General features: G+C 44.8%; 1 protein-coding gene across 1 annotated transcript in view; it reads right to left on the bottom strand.

Annotated features, from left to right (window-relative positions):
* Positions 1-8,967, bottom strand: part of LOC310797003 (rap guanine nucleotide exchange factor 4-like) — an 18,298-nt gene continuing 9,331 nt past the window's right edge. Inside the window, exons 10-26 of the mRNA XM_083659276.1 lie at positions 8,955-8,967; positions 8,212-8,297; positions 6,930-7,008; positions 4,913-5,063; positions 4,668-4,756; positions 4,543-4,570; positions 4,369-4,444; positions 4,048-4,194; positions 3,364-3,461; positions 2,516-2,641; positions 1,685-1,863; positions 1,352-1,442; positions 1,156-1,206; positions 888-975; positions 683-747; positions 507-561; positions 1-139 (exon numbers count right to left, since the gene is read on the bottom strand). The exon at positions 8,955-8,967 is cut by the window's right edge and continues 82 nt beyond it. Of these exons, the coding sequence (XP_083515402.1) occupies positions 12-139; positions 507-561; positions 683-747; positions 888-975; positions 1,156-1,206; positions 1,352-1,442; positions 1,685-1,863; positions 2,516-2,641; positions 3,364-3,461; positions 4,048-4,194; positions 4,369-4,444; positions 4,543-4,570; positions 4,668-4,756; positions 4,913-5,063; positions 6,930-7,008; positions 8,212-8,297; positions 8,955-8,967 (1,550 nt within the window). The 3' untranslated portion in view covers positions 1-11. The remainder of the gene's footprint in view (positions 140-506; positions 562-682; positions 748-887; positions 976-1,155; positions 1,207-1,351; positions 1,443-1,684; positions 1,864-2,515; positions 2,642-3,363; positions 3,462-4,047; positions 4,195-4,368; positions 4,445-4,542; positions 4,571-4,667; positions 4,757-4,912; positions 5,064-6,929; positions 7,009-8,211; positions 8,298-8,954) is intronic.

Below are 8,967 nucleotides of genomic sequence, written 5' to 3'. Positions count from 1 at the left end.
GGGATCAGCGCTCAAGTCCGCCGAGGCTCCAGCCTATAGGAGAGCTGTGTCAGCGTCCTCTGGTTGTCAATCACGCAGAGCTTCCTAACGTAAGCCCGTACATCGGCATGGTTCTTATTGGGCTGGCATATGTCTGGGTCTGGAGGAGAGGAGAGGAGAGGAGGGGAGAGGAGAGGAGGGGAGAGGAGAGGAGGGGAGAGGAGGGGAGAGGAGAGGAGAGGAGAGGAGAGGAGAGGAGAGGAGAGGAGAGGAGGGGAGAGGAGAGGAGGGGAGAGGAGAGGAGAGGAGAGGAGGGGAGGGGAGAGGAGAGGAGAGGAGAGGAGAGGAGAGGAGAGGAGAGGAGAGGAGAGGAGAGGAGAGGAGAGGAGAGGAGAGGAGAGGAGAGGAAGTAATAACACAGCAAACAAAGTAAGAAGGGGGAGAAAAAACATTATTGTGATAGATGGTTTATGCAATGCCAGAAGATACAGTAGGTCACTCTGCTGAGGAATGATATGCAGACTTACTGAACGGCTGGCTTCTGCAGTGCCTCACTTGTCGAATTGTGTTAGCAATAATACGCTGATAAGACAAGGACCATAAGAAGATCTTTAACTATTATGCAACTGATATTATCAGCACAAGAAAAATCAGACTCTTAAAATGAATCAGTTGCTTGACTGTTGTGTGCACAGAAACTCACCATTTTCTCAAAATTGACCATATTGTCGATGAATGTCTTGTTGCCCTCGTGTGTGAATGTCATATCTGTTGAGCAACCAATCAAAGTTGAAAAGTGATTGGCAAGTACCTCCCACAGTTCATTCCAATGTGATTGGGTGACTTATAGTTGAGAGAGTGTCACTTGTACTATTATGACGGCTTCTATTCTGAACACTGAGTCTTACCTTTGAGAAGGAGGGGCATAAAGGGGATGATTGGCGGCTCCAGTTTGGTAACGGTGAGTCGGTAGGCCCGGTGGTTCCTGGATGGGTCCTGGTACCATACATATCACATACATATCAACAAGGTCAACAGCCAATTAACACATATCACCAAGGTCAACAGCCAATTAACACATATCAGCAAGGTCAACAGCCAATCAATACATTTCAAGGTGTTATCAAATGGCCACTCTTAAATGCTTAAATAGACAGATATGACCAAGCAACTCACCATCATGCTCTCAAACTCAGCGTAGAACTTCTTAAACTTGCTGGGGAGCTTCTGGCAATAAAGAGAGAGAGAGAGAGGATACATTATCCTAGCAACCGCAGCAGACACATACAGTACACTATGTTGTGTTGGAGAGCTAGAAATAGCCTAGTTGGTCTGATACTGGTTTTATGAGCTGTTTAGCTGAGAGGTTTACCTCCCAGGTCTGGTTCAGTCTGCTGACAGCAGGGTTGCTCATCCCCATGATGATCGCAAAGAATGAATTCAGGTTCTTAAACTCCCGACAGCTTTGGACAAAACACACACGCACACACACACACACAGACACACACACGCACACACACACACACGCACACACACACACACACACACACACACACACGCACACACGCACACACACACGCAAACAAATCAAAAGATAGTCAAAACTCGGTAGATGCGTCTAAAATGACCGATTGCATGCTGGGAAATGTGTGCTCCTTCCTATGGAGTTTGTGTGTTCTGCTCAGCAGCAGCAGTCCTGACTCACTGTGCGGCTATCTTGATGAACTTCTTGAGCAGCTGGACCCTCTTGCTGAGCTGTCCACACAGGCATACCTCGGTCACCACCCACAGCTCAACCTGGTTGAACCTCCGCAGGAACAGGTCCAGGTTGGCCGTGGTCCTCCTGAAGCTCTGGCGGCCAAACGTGTGGTACAGAAGCTCATGCTGCCGAGAGAGGAGAGGAGGGGAGGAGAGGAGAGGAGAGGAGAGGAGGGGAAGGGAGAGGAGAGGAGAGGAGAGGAGAGGAGAGGAGAGGAGAGGAGAGGAGAGGAGAGGAGAGGAGAGGAGGGGAAGGGAGAGGAGAGGAGAGGAGAGGAGAGGAGAGGAGAGGAGAGGAGAGGAGAGGAGAGGAGGGGAGGGGAGAGGAAAGGAGAGGAGAGGAGAGGAGAGGAGAGGAGAGGAGAGGAGAGGAGGAGAGGAGAGGAGAGGAGAGGAGAGCACATTTAGGGTTCACTCAGTGGGCAGCGACATGCATTTAGTGCATGCATTAGTCCTGCAGGATTTTCCAAACAATTCCTCTTTTGCATGGAGCAATAATGTAGTTTGGCATGTAAAAAGGCTTGCAGAATGGCTACACCCGGATGGTTTGACTTCATTCTCTGATAATATGACTGCTTTTATGTCTCTCTATGTCAGTGACAAAAAAGGCTAAAAAAAAAGAGAAAGAGAAAGAGAGAGAGAGAGAGAGAGAGAGAGAGAGAGAGTGAGTGTGTGTGTGTGTGTGTGTGTGTGTGTGTGTGTGTGTGTGTGTGTGTGTGTGTGTGTGTGTGTGTGTGTGTGTGTGTGTGTGTGTGTGTGTGTGTGTGTGTGTGTGTACCTCATGTACACAGCTGAAGAGCTCCCAGTCAAACAGTGTCATCTGGTAGGCCAGATCTTTAGAACTCATCAGCTCAAAACTGGACATGGACCCTGCTGAGGGGCCCTCCTGGTCTGGAAGAGGCGTCTGATGCGCACGTGCACACACACACACACACACACACACACACACACACACACACACACACACACACACACACACACGCACACACACACACACACAGACACAGACACAGACACACACACACACACACACACACACACACACACACACACAAATGAATCAATTAAAATCAAGTCACAGAGTCTACTCGCTGGCAACCAGGCAGCTACTTAGCATCTTTCTTGTTTCTTAGTTTCCTGTTTTTTAATCAAGTTTTTTTCTTCCTGGATTTCCCCCCGTTTTCTCTCCAAATGTGCTTGGCCACTTCCCCCTGCTGTCCCGCTCGTTGCTCCGCCCCCTCTGCCGATGTGAAGGGTTGTAGACTAGCACATGCTTCCTCCGATACATGTGCAGTTGCCAGGCGCTTCTTTTCACCTGACAGCGAGGGGTTTTACCCGGCATGACATAGTGTGTGGGAGGATCACGCTATTCCCCCTAGTTCCCCAACACCCCCCACCCCCATTTTTTTGGGCACTTTGAGCACCACAAGCCGAGTGCCATCCAGTTCCATTGTATTGGAGAGAAGGCAGAAACCCTGCGGCCATTATCTCCAAAACTCAGGTAACTAACACAAAACGATACAGATGGATAAATAGCACTGCAGGTGAGAGAGGGAAAATATGTATTTTGGATTTTAGGGTGAGCTGTCCCTTTAATAACACAATGTAAACGGGCTGCTCTCTCACCAGGGCGTTGAGCTGGTCTCGAGGACACGCAAACAAACGTCCATTGGTCCCCAGCGTGGAAAACACCGACACATCATTAGGCTTCAGGATGTGTTTCTCTGGAAGAAGGACGGACATGTTGAACTTTGATCCCTCAGATACACTGAGACACTACGCTGTTGCTCACTGAAACACCGAAAAACTGATTTCAGCTGTATAAAAATCCTTTTCCTAACACAAACACTACAGTACCAAAATAATATTATGAAACATTATTATACAGTTATTATACATTATTATAGAGTTATTGTCTCTACGGTCTCACTCTTTTGAAACGTTTTCTGAAAATTGCGTTGGAAAAAAAACATTCCACGCTTCAAAAGTCTTAAAGGTGGTCCTCGTTTGTGAAGATTATCCTGCTGAACACAGATTTCCACTCCCATAAGCTTGTGTTAACCACAGACCTTATTTCATTATTTTAGCTTTTTTCCATTCAATTCCCATACAAAAATCCCATAGCCTTTTCGCCTTACGAACAAACATGGCGTCGATTTGCTATTTTACGACTCATTCCTGTGGTACTCTATGCTGGCTGATGACAGTGCGTCTACTACTGGGCAGCTGTCACAGGTTGACTGTCAGTTTTTCTAATGCTAACGTGCATGGATGTGAAAATCAAGTGAGGTTCTGATTGGCCACACTTACCACCTGCAGAGCTGAGGTGGACCAATAGCAGCTCGTCGTTGGTGCCCAGTTTGTCGGCCACAGCGTTGACCACCTCTCTGCCCGTCGCTGCCACGGTGACCCGGATGGTGGTGTAGGTGTGGTCACTGCAGTACACCTTCAAAAGGACTAGACACACACACGCACACACACACACACATTAAATGAATGCAATAAAAAGCGCAGTATGGCTTCTGATTTTTAATAAAGCAAAATTAAAATTAAAATTAAAAAATAAATTTGGAGATACAGTTTCTCCAGGACACCAAACAACATCACAATGTCTCACACACTTCAACTTACTGTCATCATGGTTCCTGATGGGCTGTTTCTTCTGCAATCTCTCCTCTCCATTGCTGAACTGTCGTATAAGCGTCTTCTAGTGGAACAGATTGGTTAGTATGTGTCACTTTTACTGCAGCGCGCATGTCAAAGTAGCATCGTATAAGAAAACAATAGTCTGTCTGTGCACTGTACCTTTTTCATGGATTTGGCTTCCTCTGAACTACAAAGTGTAGAGGAAAAAAAAGAGGCAGAAATCAGTTAGGTTGCGGTTGGGGCACAGGGCGTTAGAGTAGCGCTTGGCAGACGGGGGAACATACTGTAGTTTGACGACTTTCTCCAGGTCGGGAACAAAATCCTTCAGCGCTCTCAGCATCCGCGAATCGTTCGATACGCTTCCATACAACTCCTACAGCACACAGGGAGAGAGGGAGGAGCATGCTCTGTCAGACCGCACGGTACAGTGTGTGTATCATTTCTGTGTGTCTGTCTGTGTGTGTGTGTGTGTGTGTGTGTGTGTGTGTGTGTGTGTGTGTGTGTGTGTGTGAAGCTTCCGTACGCTCACCTCCAGGAAGGAGAGCGCGGCGGGCTCCTCCTGCAGCAGGAAGTTGTGCGTGTTGGCCCAGCGCAGGGCCAGGGTGAGGGCCCGCCTCTTACTGTTCACCGCGTACTCCAACCTCTCCTGCTCAGAGCCGGGCGGGGCCGGCGCGTGGTAGGTACACACAGGGTTAAAGACAAATAGAATAGACACATCTCACACTGTAACAATGATGTATGTTCATCCACTACCAGAAATCTAGTCTCGCAGTGCCAGACGTAGAGATTTCTGAAATTAAAATCGGGGACATTTCCAGTTCTGCAGTTAATATATTAAAAAATATCCAATATAATTATCTATTAAATAAAAAAAAGGGGACAATTCTGGTTTCATGTGTTTGGACCATGGTACTGTAATAAAGTATGGTTCAGGCCGACTGATATTGCTCCAAAATCCCACCAAGACCTTGAGGAACGTCATAGAAGAATTCATGCTGTGATTTGATATCAAAACATTTTGACATTTGGAGATTGCACTACATGAGTAACATCTGTAGCATGACCAATGGATGCCGTACAGTTGTAGGGCCCCGTTCCAATACCCATACTTCCATACTATTTAGTAGGCAAAAAAAGAATTAGTATGTCCCAATACATAGTATGTCAGATGCAGTATGCCAAGAGTACCAGGATGTTGTACTACATCAGCTCCTATTTCGGAGTATGCATCGATGCATGCTTTGTCAGCCAATCTTCCCCACAATCCTTTGCGCAGCAGGAAGTTACATCTTCTTCTTCTTCTAATGTTTTATGGCGGTTGGCAAACAACTTTTTGTGCATTACCGCCACCTACTGGAGTTACGTCGCACTGACTGAGCTGCGTGTTTATGAATGAGATAATAGACCCTTCTCACGGGGGCCATTTTGTGTCGAAAAGGCAGGGTAAACACAGGTGCAAGCAAAACACTAATGAGGGTTTCCACATTCCAATCATGGAAGTTGGAAACCCTCATTAGTGTTTTGCTTGCACCTGTGTTAACCCTGCCTTTTCGACACAAAATGGCCCCAGTGAGAAGGGTCTATTAACTTTAAGAAAGCCTTGAAATATGTTAAAACCAAACAAGCATGGAGTGTGTACCAAAACATGCATATCTTGATTCCTGTTTAGAACTCTGACTTAATGTTTTTGCTTTATTTATTTTATTTTGTTTATTTGATTGTCTGTTCCAATTTTGTAAATGTTTAGTCTGAATTTTTTGTATAATGTACTGTTTGTTACTGCCAGACTTTGTTTATTGAAAAAAAAAAAAAAAAAAAAAACTCAAATGTGGCGCTGCGGACGTCGGCGGAAGTGAGCAAGAGGTCGGAGTTCAGGAAGCTCACGTGACGACAGATGTAGTGTGTCCCAATAGTATGCATTTTGCATGCATGCTGCACACTACAATCCATACTATGTGAGGGCAGCGGCAGTACATACTACAAGAAAGAAGTACAAGTATGGGTATTGGAACGCAGCTCTGGTCTTCTAGTTTCATATATAACGGTCTTCATTAATAGCTTTAAAAATGAGCCCACTCGAGCCTCTGAGAGACAGTAATCTCGGCCGTGAATGAGGAGCAGAAAATCAGGGACATTTTCGGGGACAGCACCAGCCGGGGACAGGTCCCCAAAAACGGGGACTGTCCCCGGAAATCGGGGACATCTGGTCACCATACTATAACAATTTACCAGGATGGATGATCATCTCCTGCTTTAGCTCATCCATCACTGACAAACTCAAAGCATCTGAGATGTTCTTCTTCTTCTTCTCACCACCATGTCCTGCTTCATGACTCACTACTGTCTGAAGGTGCTATGTGCACTTTATGAGTGTAGCGGTGTAGCTAATAAATGAGCTATGAGAGAAAGTGTAAACAAAATAGAGGAAGGGAAATACCATATATCGAGAGAGAGAGAGAGAGAGAGAGAGGGGGGGGGTGAGAGAGAGATAGAGAGAGAGAGAGAGGGGGGGGGGAGGGAGAGAGAGAGAGAGGTAGAAAGGATATTGTGCCATGAGTAGAGGGCACAGCTGGCTGTTGGGCATGAAGACACAGTGCATGAGGACAAAGTCATCCACCGCCGGGTCTGACGAAAAGACGAACAGAGAGACAGACAGCAGAGAGGACGAGAGTCAGAGGGGACAGTGAGAATAAGTGCAAAAGAATATAAAAGGTTCACAAGGTATTAAAAATTCCATTCATCCATTCATCCATCCATCTGTCCATCAGTTCATCATCATCATCATTCACTGATCTAACATCTCTCGTATTTGTAGATTATGTTGCCATGTCCATGTTGAGTGTTTTACAGTATATAAGGGACATAGTGGAGGGTAATCCCACCTAAGCTTCCTAGCTTTTTATTTGTGGAATACATTTTCCACACATTTTTAGGCCAACATAAATGTTTAAGACATTTTTTTTTTTTTTTTTTTATTTAACCTTTATTTATCCAGGTTAGCCTCATTGAGATTAAGAATCTCTTTTTCAAGAGGGACCTGGCCAAGAAAAGCAGCATACAATTACACAAGTTGCAGACGCCACAACAAACATCTCATAACATTACAACACTACATGGTACACACACACATTCAGTGATTCATAAAGCAAGTTAAACTATGAAGAAAAAAAACAGTTGCAACTTTCACCGTCCTCCCTACCTTTAACCATCGTTTTAAAAACATTTAATGAGACCAGCTCCTGCAATTTCAGGTCCTTCTGGAGCTCATTCCATGCCGTCGGTGCTGAGAACTGAAACGCCTTTTTACCATACTCTGTACGAGCCCTTTTTACATTCAATAAAAAAAGGTTTTGTGAGCGTAAGGAGTAATTGTTGTTGCTCTGCTGGACAATGTATGTACACAAATAATTTGGGAGTTGTTTTAATATCGCCTTGACATAAATCCAAGGTACACAAAACAGGATATGGGTCTTTTAAAGCCGCCTACAGACTGTAATAAGTTGATTGCGGGCCACACTGTGTGACTTGGGTACATGAAGTTGTTGCATGTAGACAGTACGATGATGACACCTACTGGATCACAGGTAAGACGCACGTCAAGACACAAGTGTCTACCGTCATCAGCAGTCATATCCAATCACTGCCTTTTATTGCACTTTGAAGTGTCTTGAACTGTGAGTTGCTCTCAATATGCGATCCTATATAAAGAAGATTCTGAACTGAACTGAGCCTATCCAACTACTCAGCCAGCCAGTCATCTCAATCAAAGTTCATTTAGGACTATTAATTTATTCACTATTATATTAATTTAGATGTTCCTTCTTCTACCTGGCTCACTGTGATGTGTGTCCATCCGCATGGTCTCCATGAAGTGTTCAAGAATCTTCTCTGGCATTCCTGATATCACGGTGTACCTGGGGAAGGCAAGAGGGTGTGAAGGGTTACTACACATTTTAAAATTGTTGTTTACAATAAACACATGGATTTGTTTCTCAAATAATTTGGAGATCATGCCAGCCACCATTTTGTAAGAAAATTTTTACATTTTTAAAACAGTGGACGCAGTATCATGTTCCAGAATTAAACTCTTCATATATTCAACAGAAAATTCATTCAAAGAAAGAGGACAGAACTGTGTCCAGAAGTCTTAAGGTACTGTAAGTGATTTATTTTTATTATCAAGTCTTACATTCTAATGTGGGTCTACCAGTCCCTCCGCTCTGCAGTAAACAGAAAATAAATGTGTGGAATCCTCTCTCCTGATTGGATAAAAGTGGGATGAGATCCTCTCTCCTGATTAGATAAAAGTAGGATGGGATCCTCTCTCCTGATTGGATAAAAGTGATCCCAGAAAATGTATTTTCTGTATACTGCAGAGTGGAGGACCCATGTTATTGACCAAACACTCTGTATCAGACAGTGATGGCTGTCAGAAAGTAGAGCTATTTACACTTTATCCTTTTTTTTATACCATTAGCACTTTAACAGCACCTTTAATAATAAAAGTCCATCATGAGTTCTATTTGAGACTTTGTGCTTAAAGTTCTCCTCGCAGCCAAACACACACATACTTGATGCTTCCCA

Source organism: Poromitra crassiceps (genome assembly GCF_964638095.1).
Source record: "Poromitra crassiceps genome assembly, chromosome: 23".
NCBI lineage: Eukaryota > Metazoa > Chordata > Actinopteri > Beryciformes > Melamphaidae > Poromitra > Poromitra crassiceps.
The sequence above is the reverse complement of the archived record's forward strand: the minus strand, read 5'-3'. Positions and strand labels throughout refer to the sequence as shown.